We start from the raw sequence: 24,780 nt of genomic DNA, 5'->3' as shown, positions 1-24,780 counted from the left end.
CCATAGCAGGGATGATAACACCGTTAGCGAAAAAAATAGCATCCAAGTAGTGATTTAAAAGGTTACTCTCGATCATATAGATAATTAGAACAGACAAAGAGACAGTGGCAGAAGTTAAAAAGCCGGGAAGCTATGCGATCGGATTAAGCTAAGGGAATAATGAATTTTCTACGTAGGATTCACTTATAGATCAGTGACTCTCAGGATAAAATAGCATTTCGAATCTATTACCCGATACACGACAAACAGCACGATTTTAATGCAATGGGCCCCAGAGAAAGAAGTAGAAGTATGTTGGAAACAATCCGTAGTACCTAGAACTTGGTATGATTGGTTTGGTTTATTTGGTTATGGCAACGCGACACGAGTGGTCTGTCGAGGGGGAATGCCTCTCGGGAGGACTTTTATGGGCCCTATTTAGGTGCTACTAACATGGAGAAAACCCAGAAAACTCCATGTGGCCATCCCGTTGGCGAGGTGCAAACTCACCGACCAGTTCGGTGGTTTTATCCACTCGGACACTGGTGGGCGAAGTTGTACGGCCTTAAGAATATAAGAAATTCCGAAGCAAAGTTTCATTTATATCTTTAAAAAGCATGTAAGCATTATTAATTCGCAAGATTCGAAAAAACTGTTCACTAGATGGACGGGAGTACTAGAAACAAGAAATTGGGAGGATATAATTAAACGCTTTCAGGACAGAAGAATGAAGAAGGCAGTTTGTTATAAGTGTGAAAAATTAATACTTTTAGCTGATCTGGGAAGCAATCTTAATACTGCACATGAATGGGGTTTGATTTTAACAAATTAGAACAAAAGTGTACAGTTTGAAATATGGTTCAATTCGTCAAAAACGTTATAAAATGTTCGAATTCAGTTTGAACAGAAGAAGTTGAAGATGTCCTAAAACAAAACGAAAACATCCCTTAGTGTGGTAGATTTAAACTACCTGAAATTAAGCATTTTATACAGATAATACTATAGAACCAAAAACGCATGAAGTAACATTTACTAATTATTATTTAGTCTTTTTCAAATTATGTTATTATTACCAGTAGATAAATTTATAGTAATAAAAAATAATTTTGGACAAACTTAGAATTTCAACCGAAATTCAAAATTTCAAATATATTAAAACATTATCCGACAGTAACGCCTCTAGTATCGAATAAATACATATTTGTAATAAAAAAGTAAATGTATGTGAAAAATTGCAATAAACTATTTAACTATTATTTATAAATACGTAAAAATTATCTTAACGCTAAAATTTTTTAAAGTTAGATATTAATAAAGTGATTTTCAATTGGAAACCGTTCGCGTTCAATTAACAACGTCGGAGTCACGTGATATTTCCGAAGAAGAGATCGTTTTCCCGAAAGGTAAAAAGATGAAACGTTGATCAGTAAATGAATTTGTGAGGATATGTGACATTTTTGATCGTTTTATTTGATGATATTCATTATTAACAACTATTAATAATCACGAATCAAGCTTAACATTATTCGAGGTTTATTCATCAGGTAAAGGCGACGACGTCATTCACAATGAAGCATCTTCGGATGTAGAAGGGTTAACCAGGTTCAATTGATTGATTGATTGATTTGATGTTTAGTAAGTAATTATGATTACACGAATCTACTTATAAAAGTTTACGGAGGTGAAAAACATTCTTTAGACATTATTTGGTGATGGTGGTGTCACGTGCATCATTGTTTCCTTCTCTCAGCGAGAAGTGCTGTTGGAGTGTCTCGAGTGTTTTTGGCTCATTATATTCTGCAAACTTTAATTAACGTTTTGGTTTGCCTTTCAAACTGTTTAGGCGTGTTAGAATTTATTTAATTATATCGAGTATTCATATTAGAACCTTGTGTGATTTCTATTGTTATCTGCACCATTAAGTGGTACTAATTCGCCAAATTAATATGGCTCCAAGTTAATAATGGAGTCTCAGTTATTATTCAAATGTGCTTTTAGAATAGTTATTTAATAAAAGTGTTTTTAACTACTAAAAAATAAATATTTCTGCTTTTTTTTCTCATTGTTTAGATTATCTTACATCAGGCATGTGCAACCTGTGGGCTTAAAATGAGATCTGCCTTCCAGAAACTTTGAACCTCAAGAATTCTTTTCTAAGTAAACCCTCATTTGGCATGTAACCAATAAAATATATTTTTTGAGCACCTGCTTTAATAAGATTGCACATTCCTGTATTATGCAAATTTAAATTTCTCATTTATTACTGTATACTGACTGAAAATTATTTATTATAGTGTTAAATTATAATTTAAGATTTGCTAAGGAACTTCATTTTTTCAAGTCTTAATTAATTAGTTTAGATTTTTCTGTTTGTTTAATAATAAAATACTTTATTTATTGAAATTGTATTTGTGATTTAAATGAGGATTTTTATAAATATATAAGTTTTTAATATAAAATTCAGATTAAAGTTTAACAGTGTTAACTATTACTTCTTTGTTTTATGATTTTGGAAATTTTATATATATTGAAATAGCTAATTTAAATCATAATTTATTAGGACTATACATTAAATACTAATTATATTTTATTATGCATCAAAATTATTTTTAATAACTAAATACTTCAGTAAGTATAAAATCTGTATGCTTTCTTTTTCCTGGTATCTTGTAGTTACATTTACATTTTTTAAAATCCTTAATACAATTTGAGTGTTTTGAAATAAGAATTTTTCGAAAATATTTGTGGTAGATGTTTATACTGATAAATAAAAGTAAAAACAAGTAAGCAATTATGATGGAAGCTGGAAATATAATGAAAACAGATTTATTCAAATTAAAAGAATTCAGCTAAAATACACAAAACACATTCTTTACAAGTAATAACATGATTTTTATTTATTCATTATTTATATCTAAGTAAAATTACCCTCTTATACTAAATAGATGTTTTGTTTCATTAATAATTCAAAGCAGAGTAATGTTATGATAGAAAAAATAAAATTTTGATTGTGTATTAGTTGCATAACAATTGATTAATAACTGAAAATTTTATATTTTAAAATGTGCATTTTTGTATTTTCATTTTTTGTCATATATAATAACAAAAAACTATAGGCATATTTATTATGCCTATAGTTTTGCTAATAAATAACAGATTTATATTATATACTACAAATGAAATTTTTTTAAATTATCTATCCTTTTGTTTAAAAATATTTTGACTGCCAAATATCCACATCCTATATTATCAATAATAGTTATTAAAAAGTATGATAAACTGTTTATTATCAGTAGTGAAAAATTTGCTATTTTTATTTAGCAACTTCTTTGATCACATTTGCCTTACATAAGCAAATTATTGATCTAACAAAAGTTATTTTAATTATATGAAGAGTATATTCAGTTTAATGCACCTCTTTATTATTTCAAATATCTGATTTGAAAATGCTGAAATGGGTTATATAAAATAGTTGTAAATGGCAACAAAAAGTAGCTATTCTAATTTGATACTGTTGATGGTTAAATTATAGTTTTTATTTGGATCATAAAATTTTATAATTTTAATTCTATGTTAATTCTTGGATACATTGATGATTTTATACATATATGAAGAAAAATTCATTTTAGTATACTAGAATGAGATTTCTTTGATTGTAATGAATACATGATGATTAATAATAATAAATTTACATTTATTATTGATCTTAAACATTACTTAATGACTAGCAAAGTTTTTATATTTATTTTCAGAAATGGAAATCAGATAAATTTGTATGTATAATGTTTTATACATACATATTTAAATTTGTAATCTTATTTATTGCTTTATTAAAACTATCATCAAAATAATTAGTCTAAAAATATGTAATGAGTTTAAAATTAGTTATCTTATTATACAAATTAAATTTAGCATAAGGATTTCTAAAATATATCTAATTTATATATTGAATTACTTTGAGCTAAATAAATTAAGATGAATAAATTTTAAAGTTTAATTTTTTTTATTGTAATTGTGTTTGAATAATTATAAATTATTTTAAAATGTAAATAAAATCTACTGGTAGAATTCTCAATTATATGATAAATATTTTAGATTTCTGACTTTCTTGAAAATTGAATATTATTGGATTATAGGAACACATCAGTTTATTGAGTATTACATACAGTACATTCTATTCTTATTTTCAGTTTTTGCTGATTATATTGTATATTATAATTGAAGAAAAATTGAAAAAAAAATTTTTTTTTTCAGCTATTTCTTTTTCAATAAATAGTTCACTTTTGGTTTTGTTAATGATTGGGTATAATTGCAATTGATTATGTTCATCTGTGCCAATATTTTCTACTTAAATGAAAAATTCTAACAAGAAATTGTAGATGCATGAATTAGATTGCTTTAACAAGTTTCACTATCAAAATCTTAGATTATAAATAATTCTAACTTGTTATTAATGAACTTTAGATCTTGAGTTTAGTTTATGAATATATGTTTAGTAATAAATAATGCACAAAACACTATACAATCTGTTTTTGATTAAAATAACAAAAGTATCTATTAACATTTGTCATCAGATATCAGTTTTAGTTAGTTGAAATACTTTAATTTTCTGGACAAATACAGAAACATTAATGTATTTATTTATTCTTTATTAACCATTATTTTTCATTCATAATAGTCTGTAGAACTTATTATTTTTGATTTATAATTTTTTATCTATTTTCAATAAGATCTCATTGACCTATCTTAACTATCCACACTGAATTTTAAATATTAGCAAGGTTGAGGCCAAAGTTTTCAACACGAAAACATGTACATTGGACATTCAGTGCCGCCTTCCTGTAAGTCTAGAAGCTTGACAATGGCGTTTGGAACATCGAGCATGATTCCACCAATGTTCCAAATGCCATTATCAAACTTCTAGGCTTACAGGAAAGCGGTGCTGAATGTCCGACACATACGTTTTTGCATTTAAAACTTCGGGCTCAACCTTGCTATTAGATTTCAGAATTTACTCTTTTACAATGATGAAATGTCCATTAATATTGATGATGATCTATAATTTAAAGTAAAAATTATTATATGTATTACATATATATATTTAAAATTTATATGGACTTTGTAAATAAAAGTATTATTTTTGTATAAATTAAATACCAATTATTATATATGCAAAGTATTTTAGTAAGTACTTAATGTATTTAAGTAATTATTAAATTATAATTTGTGTGCTATGTATTTCCTTTTTTAAAGAAAATTATATTGTATAGATTATCATTTATCATGATAGATCCAAATATATTTATTCAGTTCAAAATTCTCATATCTCAAATTATGACTATTTAAAAAAAGAAAAAAATGGTGACAAATAATAAATGGATGCATTTTAACAGAACGATGAATACTAATTATTACTGCAGCTGTTAAATTTCTTAGTATTTTTATCTATATTTTAATTGTTTTTCATAATTTTTGTTAGCCAACAAAAGTGAATTAAATTTGTTCAAATGTATGCATGTTGCATATTGTTTTGATTGGCTCAATGTGAGGATGACCCAAAAATCAGAAAATGCAAGAAAAGTCACTTCCGGTAGAAATAGAACATGCCAGCTATGAATTTTCTCATAGCCTTTTAATAGGCGTTTTGTTTTTGGCAGGAAATTTCATAAGCAGTCAACAGTAGACATGACAACTCAAGCTGAGGCAAGGCCATCCACACTAGTTTGATTTGTGAAATTTTTTTGCTTTTTTCCTTGATATTAATGCACTTTATGCAACTTTCAACACGTTTTGAACTAATGACAAACATTCTCACACTGTAACAGCTGCTGATCTTGAGTAATCAATTGTTTTTGAATCTTTTGCTCAATAAAACTGTGTGTAGCAAACATGTGTTTTCCTAAGTTGTTATAAATTGTTTTTTATCGAGACTCATTACATATACAAATTCATTTTTAAATTTTGTTTTTCAGAAGGTTTAACATGACTATAGTTTAAATACTTTTTAATAACTCCACAGATAATGTATTTCATCCTCAAGTGAAAAAAATGCATTTTAGATTAACATCTTCCTGTGAAGAAAATATCAGTATAGTTGTCAAAATTTTCCACTTCTCTGTCATTATATTTAGTTTTGTTTTTCAGTGTTAAGATAAGGATTGATATTTTAATTGATAGATTAATGGTTGTTTTGATATGGGAAAATTTGTGACTTAATAAAACTACTGGTAAATGTTAAACAGAATTTAAACTTTTATGCTGTGTTGATTTATAAATAGATTTTATTTGAATCCATCTATGTATTTTAAAAAATGGAAGGTTGTTTTCTTAATTGTTAATATTTTTGTTGCTACTATGTAATAACTTTAAAGTTATAGTTTATATTAGTATATTCAAATTATTATTGAATATTCATTTCAAAAGAAAAATCATTATAGGAAAAACTCTTAACAAAATATAAATACAAATATTTGTTTTAAATAGCATCATCCCAAGTGCATTTATATGGAATATTTTGACATAAGAATATATCTAATGAAACAACAGAAAGTGTCTGAATATATCATCAAAATATTATTGAAATATTAGAAATAATGAGATTCTTATCAAAAATTTGTTGTCAATAATCATTTCAAATAAAATGGGGAACTTTCCTGTTGTAATAATTTTTTTATTTCTTTAAAGTTAGAAAGTAATCGAGCATTATATGATTTTATGGCTTTAAGAACTTCATTATCATCTCAACTAATAATTACATTTTTATCCATCATTTCAATAAACAAAGCAGTTTTAGTTTTCTAAAATCTGTATTATATTAAGTAACAAATAGTAACCTTTCAATGTTGTTCACCTATATATGTCATTTGTTGATCACTAGTTTCTATATATCAGTAAATAATATCCAATGACCTACTTTTTTCCTTTATATTCATGTGTTTTCCATCTTTAATCTGTTATATAAATTGCTTTACTAGGACTTTCTCATATATTCTACTGATTTGTACTTTTATAATTTCTATCTATTCTTTTTATTCTTTGTTCAATATTGTAACTCATGAGAATATGTAACTTTATAAATAAGAGTGCTAAATAATCTAACTTTTGTGTTTTTTGTTTCAGTTCTTTCTCTCTTTCTCTCTGAATAGTTTATTGCTACTATCAAACTCAGTGATGCAATAAATGTTAATTTATTCTAAGATTTTATAGAATCTACCATTTATCATTTCATTGATTTTTCTTTAAGCCTATGTTTTATGAGCATTTTCATTTTGAATGTCAGATTTAATCTGTTCTATAGTTCATTTCTGGTTTAATACTTGATTTGTTACCATTAATGGCTGCAATAAACTGAGTTATTTTCTTACCTGCATTAAAAATATATAATTAATATACAGCAAGTCCCTGCTTAACACAGGGATGCACTCCTAGACGACGACAAGGCGCTAAATGAAACAGTGTTAAATGAGGTCATTTTAACATAGAGTAAATAGGGATAGGGGAACACACTACCAAAAATAAACAAATTTTACTTTAATTTTAAGTTATGTTTATATTAATTTGTATAATAATATATGTTAAATAACACACAAACATGAACACAGAAATGTAAAGTTCATTTTTTGTGATGAAGGTCCTGGATTTTCTGAAAATCTTCTTTTTTGTGATAAAGTTGTGTAGTTTCATTTGTCGCTTTTTTCCCCTTTTCCTTAAGCAAATGTTGATAGCAGGAGATCACATCCAAAATGCCTTGTTTTGCTTTTGCACTCCTTTAAAAATCTGGATCATTCACTACAATTTGATCAACAATTTTGGTTATTGTTACCAAGCTTTTACTAAGGAAATCTGTAGAGAAATTTTTTGGGTTCTTTGTTTGCAGAATCCCTGTTTTATAGTTCTACATGAATTCCTTGTTCTGCCAGTTCTTGAAGGTTGTAGTTGGTAAGGCTTTCACCAGAAACCTGCTGTAACTCTTGAATACCCTGCTCCTCAACATCTAGTCCTGCTGTATCAATTAGGTTGACAATTTGGTGAATGATAGGTGGTTTTTGTTGAGAATTCTTGGATACCTTCAGCCATAACTTCTTCCACACACTGTTCATGCATTTATCAGTTAATTCATGTCAAGCGAAGCCGATATTGCCTATGGCATAAATGATAATATATTTTTTTCCAAAATTGCACCAAACAAACATAGATTTAAAGAAAGTACACCTTTTTGCCACCTGATTAGTTCATGTTTGTAAATAATCGTATTATATACGAATCAATAAAATGCCGCGATAATTTAAATCAGCATAAATTTTGAGCTTTTTTCTAGGCTTTGAGGCAGTGTTAAGCGGGGTCTTACTGTTTATATATATTACTAATAATTGTAGTAATTTTGTTAAAATTATCAATCCATTTTTATTCTTATTCCTGTAGCACAAATATCTCTAATTCGTAACATCCAATTGATGTTTGCTTTTTTTTATGTATATTAATAAAGAATAGGTTAGTAGATTACTTTTTACCATCTATAAAAGATATAGAGTATTAAAATCTGGGATATTTCTCTACTAGTTATACTTTAGCATCTATAACTGAATTGTAAATACAACAGCTTGTAATTCATCTTTGAGAAGTTTTTCCATTTCATATTTAATTTTTATTACTGAAGATAACTGCTCATTTAAACTTAAAACAATTACTTTAAAAGTTCTAAGTTTTTAAATTGTGTTTTTTTAATGCTATTACGTTTCTAAATTTCCTGTGTGATTTTTGTCTTAAATTTAACAGTGGTTGTCTTGGAGATTTGAATTTCCAAAAATTTATATACAGTAATGTTTTAGTTTTAATATTACACATTTTAACATTTAATTTTTTCTAGCAATTTTTACTTTAGTGTTGTTTGTAAAACATTAAAATATTATTAAGAACTAGGCAGAAATGCCCAAAAACACTTGAAAGATGAGTTTTTTTTTATGCTACACTCCAACTGATGACTTAGTGATTGTGATAGTGATTGAATTACAAGTTGGACTTATTTTCTTCTTTAGTTATTAAATTGCAAAGCTATAAGATTAAGTTAAATCTTGAAAACATCATAATTTTTTCTTCCAAAACTTTTTGAATTAAAACCATCAGTTTATTTAGCCATTATTTTAATGTTTATTTTTCAAGATGATGATAATTATATTGACTAAAATTTTTATGATTGATAGATTTATACTGTTTTTGTTTAACAGGCACATAAATTAACGTCCTGTTTATATAACTGAAATAAACTAATTATTGATAAATGATGACACTAAATATGTTGTCATTTTTCAAAAATTCCTCCCCAGTTATTTGCCTTATTTTCAAATGATGATAATTTATTTAAACAATAAAGTTCAAATGCACACACTACATTTGTAAGAAGCCAGAAAATGTTTTAATTTTAGAAAGATTAACATTTTTGGAACATTTACAATTCCATCATCAGATCTATTTGGTACAAAAAAGACAATTAGGATTTTCTAATTATATAATGTGTTCTTTATGTTAAAAAGACGTTTTATTTTTGAATGTTCAGTTCAAAATGTTGGTTTTTTTTGTACTAAACAAATTTGACAATGGAATTGTAAATGCAATTAAATATAATGAGAAATAACTGTCCAAGCAAATGTTTTCGGATCCCTCCTGGGTCCTTCTTCAAGCTACGAATCATTTGTAACGATTAATCATAACGAAGACCAGCCATTTGAAACAAGCACATTAAGAAGCAGGACATTACGTAATGACTTTAGTTTACGAAACCTAGTATGCACGTGATTCCTTTCTGTTTTTGAATTTCACAATTTGAAATATCGTTCCAAACGGCTGGTCTTCGTTCTGATTAATCGTTACAAACGATTTGTAGCTTGAAGGACCCAGGAGGGATCCAAAAACGTTTGCTTGGACAGTTATTTCTACTTCACGCCTGTTAAAGGTTTGAGAGATTAATTGCATCTTACTCTGGTGTGTGATGATTCTTTATTAATGTGAATGTGAATGTTTTCAAAAACACTTACAGTTCATTGTTTTTCATGTCCTCAGCACTTGTAAAGCTGAATAATGAGATGCATACAATCAGTGGCTAAACACAACATTAACCATCTTCACAAGCACAGAGGACACAGCAGTTTTGTGAGAGAATGCTAAAATTATCCAGAACATTGTCTTTCCTGCCCAGGGATTAACAGCCAAAAAAGCAGAAAGTAAAAGGGGAGTGCCTAAACCATAGAGATATGGAATCTTTTCCATTGACATGGAAATAGACTTTGTTTAACAGATTAGGACTGTATGCATATACACAGTTATGTTTCATTTCTTATTGGTTCAGATTGCTTCATGTATATATATTATTGTTTATAGAATCAAGTTCTTGAACTTGTTTGGATGTTTTTGTTTTCCTTTGAGTTTGATTTCCTATCAATTTGATGACCTATCAATTATGCTAAAAATGTTAGAATTTTTTAATAGGGAATTTGTTTTTGATGTTGGGTGGTAAAATATTGAATAACTGCAAGAGCATATTTATTTTGATTTGTTGCCATCTTATTATTAAATAAAAAAATGTCTGATTATATATGTATTGCTTTTATAGTGGTGAATAATCTAATGACAATTTCATTTTATTTAGGATCATTGATTGATTAGATAAATAGATGTTGTTTTGGGAAAATAAAAGTAGAATGAATGGTTATGCTGCCAACAAAGTACAAATTTTGATCATAAGAATAACTTGTAAATAATGACACTATTTTTGATGTAAGAGGTTTTCTGGAACAAGGTACTCATAAATTGGGATCACACTGTATTTAAAACAAATGTTTGGTACAATCAAAACAATATCTTTTAAGAAGTGTTGATATGAAACATTAGCGGTCAGTTTTAAATAATTTATATTATTTATTGAACAGTGATTATGCTATGAAAAAATGTTTATTGTACATTCATTATTAACTTTATCTGTTTTATATTACAATTAATTTTACTACAGTAGAAGTTTGTTAATTTGGCATCTGTGAGACCAGAGTGATGCCAAATTATTGAAAATGCTGGATTACTGAGCATTTTTGTATTTTTGCAAAATTGGATGAGTTATATGCAATCTGTAGCGGATGTTGGCATATATTATATACCAGTGCAGACAGCTGTATGCTTTCAATTTGTTTATGCATCCACTTGTATTCGTCTGAATATCTAATAGTATATCATTATACTGTATTAAGATTGATCATAAAACCTGAAAATGTGTTAATGAACACTTTATTGCATAAAATCAACATTCATAATGATTCATGTACATATATAATTATTTTCTGGGCATGTACTAGTGTCAAGTAGCAAGTGAGTTTTTGATTTATAATTAAATTTTGCCTTTCCCCATATATTTTGAGTTTAGGGAGTTAACACAGCTCAAGTCCCAAAAAATTTGACTGTGTTATATCTCAACTACTATTTCAACACTTTCAACCAGATTTTCATTTGCATGATCCCATAGTAAGATTTGCATAATAAATGGATTGCATCACACTAATTTAAATATTTTAATCATGAATATAATTATTTAGAATTTATTCCTATAAAGAGATATTGATGAAATGCAAGTTAAGCAAAAACCAGTGTTCTTGAGAGCTTGTATGGAACTTAAGGGTAGAGTAGACCCTTTTGTCTCTTAATGGGCTGCTCTTTTAGCCATTTTCTAAAACAAATGAAATGCATAAAATATTTTTTTATTAGTAAAAATAACAGATGACCAACCAATTCTTTCCTGAGAAGTTGATCCTCAGACAAGTTTATCCCTAGGCATGTTTTTCTAGACAGTTCTACCTTAAACAGTTTATTCAAGATAGTCTTCGTATGATTCTTCTCTCCTTCAGACAGTTTCCTTCCATATTTTCAGTGAAGATCCTTACGTAATCCGTTACGATCTTTACGATGATCCGTCTCGAGTTGGTTCTTACGACTCAAGAATGTCCGTACGATGGTTCGAGGAAAGCTACACCTCCACACTCAGTCCAGTGAATATTTACAGTTTATTTACAAAACAAATATTTACAGGATATACAAGTTTGACAACGTTACACACACGATGCAACAAAGGTGTGGTGCCTCACGTAACAGCTTGTCTATTGGGGACTATTAGACTCTGGGAAAACTCCCGTCGGTTTGCGGAGTTGGCTCAACCGCGTGGCCGTCCGGTCTCTACACTAACCCTTCTCAGAGGAATTCCTAAGAGGAGAACACTCTCTCTCTACACCTCACGGGCTTCCTAAGTGTCAGAGACTACCACGTATCCAGTCTCTCGCCCTTCTCCCCGTTCCTCTCGCCACTCTTACAATTTAAAGAGTTTTACGGCGATCACTTGCAACCAATCAGGCTCTGCTTTTCCCCTGGGAGCTTCCAAAGACGTCCGCCCTCCTCCCGACGACGTAGCTTACAGTCGCGTCCGTCCCTTGTTTACGTTTTTCAAGTCGACCAACACGTGGCAAACACATTGACGTGTACCCATAAACGGAGACGCTATCCCTGTGTTCTTCCAGGCTGTTTATAGCCCCTACGCCAGGTGGGACCAATTATCCCGGTCGCGTGGCTTTTCGACCTGCTACGCTAAAAGCGGACCTTTACATTTTCCTTTAGAATATTATTTTCATAATCCTTTGCAATAAATTGTTTGCTATTTTCTGTTTATTTATTTTACAAACAAATGGAAATGTCAGTTGATAATTTTCATCCCCCATTCAACATTTAAACCCTCATTAAAAACAACTCTACTATATTTCCTTTCAGAAGTATGTAGATTATACAAATAATAATTATTTACCAAAAATATTTTTGAAACATAATCTGCCAATCTTGATCAGTCTGTTGGCACCATTTGGATAAAATATATAGAACATTGATTTATTTAATTTATATCTTTCATTTTATTTCAGGGAAAACATTTTTTTTAAATTAATACAACTAATTTCTTTACATATTTTTAGTTGAGTATTTTATACAAGTATACCTAATATTTTACTTTTGTATTCATTAGGAATATAAAACATTATATTTAAATACAGTGTAACATTGAATTATGAAATTTGATATATTCAAGTTTTAAGTTTTATGCAGTTACTACCACAAAACATATATTGTGTAGTATTTATTTCTTGGCACAGTTTTGCATACTGTTATTAAAATGAATGTATAGAGGGTATACTTATAAACCAAATGACATGACTCATTCTAACAGAAATGGTATTACAAACATGTTTTATGTAAATAAGTTATGTACACAAAATTGTGTACATAACTTTATCTCTATAAAATCGTAATTTAAAGTTGTCAGCTGGAATTTTAATAATGTTGATTATGCAAACATAAAGTAGGATAATGGAAATAATTGGCCAAAGTAACATAGAGGATATAACTTCTTTCCTCACATTTTAGAAAGTGAGGAAATATCCTCACTTTCTAAAATGTGAAGAAAAATTTTTCTGGGAAAGAAGTGTCTGGTGCTGAATTGCTCTGGGAAAGACTTGACAAGGAGCCAAATAACATTAATTTTATACGGGTAGGAACCACTAGAAGATACCTTTGTTTTCTCGTTGTCTGGAGAAAAATTTCCAGCTTCCACTCTTTGATGGCCAATCAAAAACTTTTTTTGTATATAAGCATGTGTAGTATACAAATTAGCAATGTATAAAAGAACATAGTTAAACTGGGACAGAGCACTATTCTTCACTCATGCTAGTCAGTGTGTAACTGGTGAATTGTAATATATTGGAACTGATTTTCTTCTTCTAGATTCTTTCCATAATCAGAGACATGTTCAGCGCAGTGGAACCTCACTTAACCAGCATAATTCATTCCAGAGTCTTACTCGTAATGCGAAACAATTTTTCTCACCGAAATTAATGTAAAATACGATAATGTGTTCCACACCGAAAAATATACTCAAATATTTTATGTATAATGTTTATTCAAAGAAAATTATACAATAAACATTGTTAAGGAGCATGAATCATCCTCTTCTAGCGCGGAATTAACCAACCTGAAATGCGAATTTGATTTGCAGAAAACAAAAAAAATTCACGGATAATATGTTTGATAAACACACCAAATGATATGCCAAATTCTTGGTCTATGTAAAGGCTATCTATACTTAAATAATAGAAATTAATTAATTTGACTAGGGGTAGGCAGTTATGCTTTCATCTCATATGAAATTTAATAATTATAAATAGTTAATTTTTAATTCAGATGTTTCTAAAATTTAATTTGGAATTGGTCATTAAATTTAATACGAAATGGCAGCATAACTGCCTACTTCTAGTCAAATTAATTAATTTTTAATATTTATTTATAGCTTTTACGTAGCCCAAGAATTTGGCATATCGTTTGGTGTGTTTATTATATAACGGGCTGTGGTTGTTGTTGATTATACATAATGTGTGTTGGAAAAATGTGTGATCACAAGCAACACGAAGATGCTAGCTGAACGAGTGCTCGATGGAGCATGTGCACAATCCGGGACTTCCCCTCTCCTAGCCACTTGTTATGCAAAAATTTGCTTGTTAAGCGAGTTATTTTTTCACAATTTATTTTGCTTGTTATGCGAGGTTCCACTGTGTTGCAGAATTCTTGCTAAGTATACTTACGCTGTGATGCTAGACTTGTTTCTAACTACTACTTTACTCCTCCCATTGCTAGAATTCTAGCTAATTCAATCAGCTTATTTTGTTTATCCTAACTTTTTCTAATGATGTCATTGTTTTTGTTTCATTGTACAATTTGCAAGATGGCCGCTTGTGCTGGACTAAATATATTTTTTTGTAATGAGCATAAAATTATGATAAATTATCTTATCATAAAGCTAAGGTGATTGCCATATACCATTTTACACATGATCAGTCTAACTTGTTAACTCAGCACATGGTTCAAGGATACTCAGAACACTTTAGCTCCAGCCTCCTAGACTTCTTACTTTGCATTCTTCATTACTGAACAGGGCCCAGATTAAATTTAAAATTGCAGCATTTCAGTTTCATAATAATCTTTGTATTTGTAATACCACTATTGTTTTTTAGTCAAAGTCCAGTTCTGGCATTTTAATGAACTCTGGTGTGAGGGTTTTTTTTGTAGTAGTTTAAGTTTGGAGCTTCTACTGTATATGTACAATTCACAAAAACTACATGGAGTGCATGTATGAGAAACTGCTTTTAGCAGCATTGCCCTCACTTTGTGAGAAAGAAAATACATCAGTTGCATATGTTACTGAACACACAACAGTTGATCTAACTCTAACAAGCAATGTTCATCCAGTAGAATATAATATAGACTATGTATAATTTATCATATTATACTGCCAGAGAGTATGATATTAACAAACTCCTACTGTATATAATATAATAGCAATTCTATGTGAATAAGGGAATTTTAATGATTATCAATATACAATATATTATCTAGATATATTATTTACATTTGTTTCTAAATATTTGGGCAGTGAAAACATCATAGTTTAGAATTTATAAATTATTATAAAAATCTTTAGTGAACAAAATGCATAATAGAGATATTATATAACTAAAAACCTTTCAAGGAATAATGTATTGCTTTTTCACTCAGCATTATCATAAAAATATTATGTATTAAGCTAGTTGCTGCTAGAGTTAGAGAATGCATAATCTATTTATTATATATTCCATAATCAATCATTTTAAACAATTAGGCTATATGTATAAAAGTAATTTCATAAAACTTTTACTTTTCTTTAAATAAAAATTTTTATCCTAAATTATTTCTGAAAAACTTATTTAGAATAAATTTAATTTACTAACATTTACTTTTAAATATTTAATGAAAAGTAAAATTTAGAAGAGAGAAATAGAACAAAGACTTATGTAACTAATCAAAGTACAAAATGAATAGACCTGTTTTATCTAATGAAGATGGTGGAAAAATTATATGAAGTGTTAAATCAATAATTGTTGATAGAGATAAGCTAAGTCTGTTAAATATGTTAGAAACTTGTCATTTAATTATTGAATTAATTCTGTAATTGAAAAACAGGTTTGTTGTTCTGTTTTAGTACAACAAAAAAAAATTACTACTGGTAATTGTTGAAGTCAATGTTGTTATTGTGAAATAGTGTCCTTAGTAATTTTCTATTTCATTTAATCTGTGAAATATTTTAATGATATAATGATAAGTTCTGACATTAATCAAAATTAATTTAAATGAAATATAATTTTATAATACATCCTATTGTGTCTTTTATTGGTTTGTTTTTCACATGATTTATTTTGATTTAATACATTTCAATAAATTTACCTTTTTAAAAATCATTGTTTGATTTTTAATTCTAAAAGAATTTTTGCTTCCTTTTCTAGAAAAAATTGCTTTTTTTAAAAAAATTTCTTAAAATTTGCATTTAAAAGCTGCTGCATACACTCAAGTAACTTTTAAGATTTGGTTGTTTTTTATGATTTATTTGATAGGTGTAGGTACAGTTCTAAGTGTTCTTCACACGTGTAATTCTTAAATAGGGACCGGTTTACCATGAGGCAAGCCCCGCCTTGTCAGATTGTCCATTTGTTGCATTTCCTTATTCCATCGACCCAATTCAATCCTTTCAATATGGAATAGTATTTGTTATACCATTTGGTTTTTAAAAGTAATATTTTGTTTAGACATATCGTGTTATACAAAATGGTATTAATTGGTATATTGTATTATTTTTACTGGTTTTAAAAGATCTTGAACTAATCTTCCATTTTCTTTATAGTAAATATTTCTTTTGAAACTGTTGGCTGAGTAACCTCAACCTAGGTAACAGCAACAGTATGTAACTTCAACACTAAATCCTTCCTACTATAGATTCTTGTCCAGATGTCGACTTAGTTGTCCTGTAAAGACTTTGTCATCTTTCATGTGAAGTTTTCCGGAATGTATTTATGATGTAAAAACAGAATTTTGTATATTTTAGTCACTTATTATTTTGACAGTTTGCAGTCAATAAGATGATGATATATTTGTTTATTCAAAATTCTCCATAAATTTTTTTTATTGGTGATAAATCTGGGCTACTAGGTGACCAAGGAAGAACAATACATGTTTTGCTGCAAGCCATTCTGTAGTTACTTCTGTCATATGAAGTCTGGCATTGAAATGCTGAGATTGTCTTTGAGAATTTTGATGTAATCTTTGGCCTCCTTTTTTATTGCATTATATCCTTTACAAACTCAAAGCATAATATGTCTGATGTGCTTTTATCTGAAGTGAAAGTTAAAAATAAACTTATAAACAAAGAATATAATCTCACATTAGTAAGAGTGTTAAATTTCACAACTATTATAATTAAGTCAAGTATGTTCATTAGCATTGGCAGTTAAAAATATGCAATAAGTTTGTTCAATCAAATATAATCGTGACATCAGATGTGTGTGGAAACAACGAAGCCTCAGAAATGTTGTAGTATCAACAGTTGGTGAAAAAAGAACGCATTTGCAAAACATGAAAATGGTACACTGTGGCATATCTGATGGCCATGTTTAAGATGCCTAAGTTGATGGTGTACAACCAATAAGTTCATATTTCACTGTATATTCCACTTCAATAGATGATAAAGTAACCAAACTTTCTGCTTGACCAGGAAATTGAACTGTTACCAAGCTGGAATAAATAACCACTCAATGATTTCCTATCTCTAGAATCTCTTAGTCTGCTTAACAAGATATCTAGAATCAGCTTAGTCTACATTAACAAAGCAAATCACATCCAGTTTCTTACCAGCTGAAATCTATAATTTAAATTTAGAGTTTGTTTAAGGTAATTTATCACTTTCTTCACTGCATTCTAGTTCTCCTGTCAAGGAGAACTAGAATGCAGTGAAGAAATTATAGTTCTCTGTATAGAAAGAATTCTATATAGAAAACTATATCAGGGTGTAGTCATAGTTTTATATAATAATGCCCTTATTGCTAATCTCTGTGCATCATTATTTGATAAAAGATTACTCTCATTATCATGTTTCAAATACAGTAGAGACTCGTAAATCAGCACCCCGGTAATCAGAATCGCTGGTAATCGGCACGATTTTCAGTCGGACTGTGTCGTGCTGAATCGAACGTTTTTGATACTAAATTTACTTCTAAAGTATAATTTTCATGTTTTTATATTCTTCAATATATTTATTTTGTTTGTACAAAATGCAGAAATAATTTTTAATGATACGATAGCCTCGATTATTATTATAAAAATTTTCGTTAGAAGTTCTTATCCTCTTTTCATTGAACCTGAATTCCTAAATAGTATGTGATGTCTCCTAGATTCATGTTGATGAGAGAAAGCTTTTAGCTTTCTCTCATCAACATGAATAATTGTTAAATTGTCAACATACATCAAAATATATATTTAATGTCACTTCTTGAACTTAGAATATAAACATAGATTGGCTTGACTTTGTTTACCTGGTATATCCTTGCTTTAATAAAAGATAATTTATTTTAGTGTTACAACATTGGGCTGATTGATTGAGTCCATGTAGCAAACAATGTAACTTGCATGTAAGATGTTCTTTTCAGTTTGATATGTTCTTCAGGTTGACATACACATTTCCTCTTCAATGTGCAGTCTTTGCATCAAAGTCCTTGGCTTTTATTTTTTGTGTGGTAGCTATATGTAACAGGATCCTAAAAGAACTTTGTTTTGGAAAACCTCATGGTTGTGGCAGGCAAAGTTTGAGCAATTGCTCTCAAAACCAGCGATACCAAAGAAGATTGGAGAATGAGAACAAGACCCACCATGAGTGTTGAAGTGATTGTGGAACTTTAAGATAACTAATTAAGTTAGCTGAAAACATAAGTTTAAAAAAAAAAACTGGATTATAAAGGTTTAGTTTTACTTTAATTTTAATCTGTTATGTTTGATAAAGTTATTTGAACATATGAAGGTGGTCGTTTTTTCTGGAATTTTGTTATTGCATTGCATATGTTACATAGTCCAATTTTTGTTTTTCTCTGGGGGACTCTCCTCCACACACTGCCACTTTTCCCATCATTTTGGTAACTGTGCTGTATGAAGAATTGTTTTTTAGTTGGTGTTGGAGCCCAGTTCATGGTGAAGGGAATCAACCAAATTGGGTGGGGAATTCTGGACAATCCAGTTTACAGTCTGGATCTGTCACTGTGCAGTTATCTGTTTGGTCCTTTGAAAGAAGTCTTAGGATATGAAAGATTCACCTCAAATACTGAAGTCAGAATTTGTTAGTGATTCTGACACCAGCCAAAATATTTCTATTCTGCAAGCAAAGCATTCTTGCCAAAACAGTTGGATATGTCAGTGTGTGAAGGGAGAAGTACTTGAGAAGCATATAAATTGGGACTACATAACACACACAGTTCCATTACCATGACTGAAATTCTGAACAGAAGTTGAACTGTTCTTGTAATCTTACATAAGCTCTTTTTTGCATAAATTCTGCTGCTATTTATTTACTTGCATTAATTTCATCATGCCTATACATTTTATTTTCAATGTAAAATTCTTTAAATATTAAAATTGTGTGTGTATAATATACATAGTTTTTATGGCTGATTCTTTGAAAACATTCATAAAAATTAAATATTTTACTTTATAAAAATAAAAATTGTGGAATAATTTTTATTCTACAATTTCAACAATATTATTTCAACTTTGTATTCCTTTCATTTCTAAAAGATGCCCAAAAACTTCTAATTAATAAATAAGATAAATGCCAATACTTAAACTTAATCCATTAATGGTAAAGAATTAAAATAATTAATATGAGAACAAAATTAATTTTATTTAAAATATATTAAGAATAGGCTATATATGAGAATAGAAAAAATAGTGATATTCTCAAAAAAATTTTATTTACATATCAATAGCTGCATTTGAATGTGCATTTCAAAATTCATACAGCCTACTATTGTAGACTATTTTGTAATACATAGGAAAAAAATTTTCATTTTTTACAGTGAACTTCAAATTTGTATTTGTTTTTTGAGATTACTTTTCATATACGGTTTAATAACCCTTTTTTCCAGTTTTTGTTGATTGCCATCTTCATGTATACTATATATTTTTTTCATTATTACAATATTTAGATTCAAATGCTTCTTTTCTAATTTTATATTGAAAGACTTAAATGTAAGTGAAATTCTGATTGAGATATTTTACTATTTATGAACTGAAATGACCTTTGTATAAGTTTATTAACAATCATATTGTTAATATTATTGATAATGGCAATCCCCCTACTTTTCCGTTTTTTATCATTTTTACTTTCAATTTTGTTGTGAAATTCGATTTATTACATAAATCTAATCAATCATATATGTAATATCTTGAGTTATATAAGATTATAGAATATATTTTTTTGTGTTGTGCATTTATTAATCCTAATTGTGATATTTACATTGTCATTCTGTTGTACACTATACAATATTTTTTGTCTCACAAAGACCTTTTTTTTCTTTTTTTTTTCTTTTTTTTTTTTTTTTGTACCTAAAATTTATCTGAAAATTAATTTGTATCCTGTAAGTTTGAATGCATTTTAAGCCTGGTGCAAACTAGTTGATGCTGTTGCTTTCGATGTGACATCAGAAGAGATTTGTGTATAATGTGACTGCTTTCCTTTGATCTTGCGATATTGTGGCTCTTGATATAGTTCTTAAGAATTGATGAACATTTTCTTTTGTTCCTCTATGAACTATTGCTTGTTTACGATATGACGAAACTCAATGATCATGATATGTTGCTTATAGTTGCTTGCTACAACTTTGTTTTTTATATTCATGTGTGTTAGGTTCAAAGACCGAAATCGCTCATTGAGCGAAAAAAAAGCCCGCAAAGTGAAATTTGTGTTGTGGCATTTGTAAAAATGGCCACAATGTGTTGTGGCTAACTCAAAATGACCACAAAGTGAAATTCGTGTCATGGCTTTCATGATATTTGACCACGACGCGTTCTGGTTAGGTTAGGCTAGATTACTCGGACAGATTGAAATTGGTTAGAATGTTTTAGTTATGGTGCCTGATGTTGATTAGGGACATGCAGCTCCCAGAAATGTTTTAGCTGTTGTCGTGAGCATTAATCCATCAGGTCTGTATCAGTTAAGACACGAGGGTCTTGATCGACTTTATGCTCATAATGAATTTACAATTTCTGAGACATTCAGACCTTTATTAACATTCAGGACGTACCCTCAACTTCACACTTCGCTCAGCATCCTGGAAGTAAGCAAGGGTTTATAATGTGTCACTGTAAAAGATACTGTATTGATAAAAAATGCAAATGTTGCTTAAAGAACATAAAATGCAACTCGAAACGTCACGGTAATAGTTGTTGTAAAAATAAATAACTCTGAAACATTCTTGATTCTCATAAAAAAGACTGATTTATGAATAAAAGTTCCTGACAAAGTAATTATTTTTAGTAAATTAGTTGTTAAAAAACATTGACATATCGAGTACTGCAACATATTTTCACAAATGATTACATGTTGAAAAGTAACCCTTTAACTAACCTAACCTAACCAGAACATGTTGTCAAATATCGTGACAGCCACGACACGAATTTCACTTTGTTGTCATTTTGAGTTAGCCACAATGCGTTGTGGCCATTTTTACGAATGCCATGACACAAATTTTGCTTCATGGCTATTTTGAAACGATCACAGTGAGTTGTGGTTGTTTTTTTTTTTTTGCTCAATGAGTGATTTCGGTCTTTGAGCCTAACATATGCAGTGAATTAACTAGTGATAAATTTTCTTTGATGATATACTGTATTTACTCGAATATAAGACGGCCTCGCATATAGGACGAGGTGTGACTTTAAAGATCAAAATAAAAAAAAAATTAGATTTATTAATACAATTCTAATTTTATTTCGTTTAATCACAAGTAAAATATCAAACGAACATAGAACACGCACACATTGTCCTGCAAAAATTACTGGAATTTTAAACTTTAAGGAAAATTCTTGTAAAATGAACAACATAACTTGTTCATGTAAAGCTGGACAATCTGGAACCTCTTTTTTTTTGTCAATTCTTAACAGTTGAATCCACTCTCCATCGATTACACTTATGAGTTTCTCCAAATTCTAATTTCTGAGTAATCATCTGTTTTCAACTGAGAATGGATTAAAACTCATATCGGGCTCCCGTGTGATTTTTGGAATTTCAATCTGGAATTCAATTCAAAAGCTTTGCTTTTCCTATTGCTATTCATCTTTACTCCTGACAATATACAAGAATGATTCAAATGACCCAGATAAAATACTTATGTTTTTAAATACAAGAGGGTAAGCATCTGGTAAAAAATGCGAATACACAGTTCACAAATAATATTTGCAAAAATGCAAAGAATCCTTTTGGATGGCTTGACCATAATCCATCAAGTCTTTACAATATTAAGCAGCATGTCTTTCTTTTGAAGGATATGAGATGGAGTGATGTCAGATTGATGACTGCACGGTTTATTGTCAAATCTATGACAATCATGCAAATTTGGTTTGATAACACAGCCAATCAGTTTGCAACTTGGTGGTCATCTTGAATGTACACCATATTCTTCAAATGAAAGATGTGCTGCTTAATATTGTAAAGACTTGATGGATTATGGTCAAACCATTCAAAAGGATTCTGAAATTGTTTTGTTCATCCAATAACAGTTCAGAAAATGTTAAAGATTTATTTTATTACATTTCCAACTGAAAAGTTGTTTAATGAACTAATTTTATATGAATGTCACTTTAAATTAATATAAAATGAAGTAAATAAATTAAAATTACAATAATGTCACTTTTTTAGTTTTGATTTCATAAAAATGTAAATATGTAAACAAAACATTGTTCAATCAAGCTAGGGCTATCATTTTAAATGTATATGTTACCGGCAAAACTCGATTTTATGCCAAACTAGTTTAGAATTATTATTCAAATATATTAATGGTTAAAATAAAATTAAAAGGCAATCAATTACATGAACAATATTTATTTATAGTCTACTTAATTATAAAAAATGGGGTTGATGTTACCCTAGATATCGAAGGTGGCGGCTTGTCTCTGATTTCAGCAATTAGAAGACAGGGAATAGTGGGGACGCACGTTCTAACCTAACCTAACCTAACCTATTCTAATAAATTACCATAATTATTAGCAACCAAATTATTAGAATAGGTTAGAACGTGCATCCCCACTGTTCCCTGTCTTCTGATCGCTGGAATCGGAGACGAGCCGCCATCTTCAATACCTAGTGTAACATTAACCAAAAACGGTATTGATTAGAAGTGACACAACACTTGTACAAAACTATAAAATAAAAATAAGCTAATCAGTACTTATCAATTTGTATATTTTTATTAAGCCATGCACTTTTAAAAGTAATTAACTTTCAAAAATATTTTCAAAAATTCAAATGAAATAATAAAAATAACTTTTAAAATCAAACTAAAATTAAAAATGAACTTATTTGTGTTTTATGATGAACTTAAATTAACCATTAATATATTTAACCATTAATATACTTGAATAATAATTCTAAACTAGTTTGGCATAAAATCAGGTTTTGCCGGTAACATATATAATTATTTTTGTCTACTTTATAGCTTATTAGAATGGCAATTATTGCATCACATTTTATCTAACAAAGTTCTCTAAAATAATATGTAGCTAAAGGATAATTACTGTAAATTTCAGCTTGCAAATTACAATTAAAATGGGAGTGTTTAATAATATCAATTAGTGTGAATTAAACATTGTAGAAATTATTGGGAGAGAATTTAGTTTTCTCCCATTAATTTCCAACATGTTTAATTCACACTTTAATTGATATACATGTCTTAAAATGTCTAATAATATCTTTTTGGTTTCGGAGAAAAATCACTGTCACAGACGAATGTATGCTGTGCATAAAAGATTTTTCGTGTTTTCTTGAGTGATGTAGACATAAGAAAAGATGTTTGAGTTTATACTTGCAATCTAAAATTGGTGCACAACCTGCATCTTCTTTCAAATTGCCTTTTTAAATACAGATAGTCCATTGATTATCCACACAAAATTATATTAGTCAAGATGTTCTTTATACATTAGATTTTAGTTTTGATGTTCTCACTGTATTCAGAAGCTTGATTTAAAACAAATTAGTTTTAAAATTTGATTTTATATATATATATAATAAAATTTTTGTTTTGATATTAATATAGAGCACTTTATATCTTATATATTGAATATAAGAAGTAAGATTGCTGCTTTTTTTAGTTTTTTAATAAAACATTCCATTACTGATATCTTGCACAGTATCACTTATAATACGATCAAAAATGTCTTGAAGTTTGAAAAAGTTTATTTTTTTTTATTATTTTTTTTTATATTGATTGTTGCACTTATTTTTATTTATTTTTTCAGGTACTTTTGTATATACTGTATATCATGAGTTCAGTCTCAACACAGAGAATGGGAAAAACAAAAGAAAAGGGAGCTAAAACACAGCCTGTAACTCAGACAAAGTCATCTCCAGAAGGGACAAAGATTGCAGACAGTGTAAATCCAAAAATTCAGGTATTACATAATGAAAATTTTATTTATATTGTTAGCATTATATAAATATAACAGAATCAGTGACTCAGCTCCATATATTGTTTGCTATCTTTGTCAAAGGCATTGCAATAGAATTAATGTAATACTATGAAATGTAGAGAGAGAATTTTTAATTTGAGCTGTGATCTTGTTTGAAAAAGCACAAATATGAGTTTTTATATGATCAAGGTCATGTTAAAAATT

At 28.8% G+C, this 24,780-nt stretch overlaps 2 protein-coding genes across 2 annotated transcripts in view; one reads left to right on the top strand and one right to left on the bottom strand.

Annotated features, from left to right (window-relative positions):
* Nucleotides 1-8,078, bottom strand: part of LOC136976517 (programmed cell death protein 4-like) — a 67,705-nt gene extending 59,627 nt beyond the window's left edge. The window contains exon 1 of the mRNA XM_067271821.1: nucleotides 7,878-8,078. Coding sequence (XP_067127922.1) covers nucleotides 7,878-8,078 — 201 coding nt within the window. The remainder of the gene's footprint in view (nucleotides 1-7,877) is intronic.
* Nucleotides 1,414-24,780, top strand: part of LOC136976398 (ubiquitin-associated protein 2-like) — a 73,589-nt gene continuing 50,222 nt past the window's right edge. The window contains 2 exon segments of the mRNA XM_067271656.1: nucleotides 1,414-1,614; nucleotides 24,406-24,558. Of these exon segments, the coding sequence (XP_067127757.1) occupies nucleotides 24,430-24,558 (129 nt within the window). The 5' untranslated portion in view covers nucleotides 1,414-1,614; nucleotides 24,406-24,429.

This window comes from Centruroides vittatus, unplaced genomic scaffold (assembly GCF_030686945.1).
Source record: "Centruroides vittatus isolate TY-2023 unplaced genomic scaffold, ASM3068694v2 contig_400, whole genome shotgun sequence".
Lineage (NCBI taxonomy): Eukaryota > Metazoa > Arthropoda > Arachnida > Scorpiones > Buthidae > Centruroides > Centruroides vittatus.
This window is presented reverse-complemented; position numbering and strand designations above follow the sequence as displayed.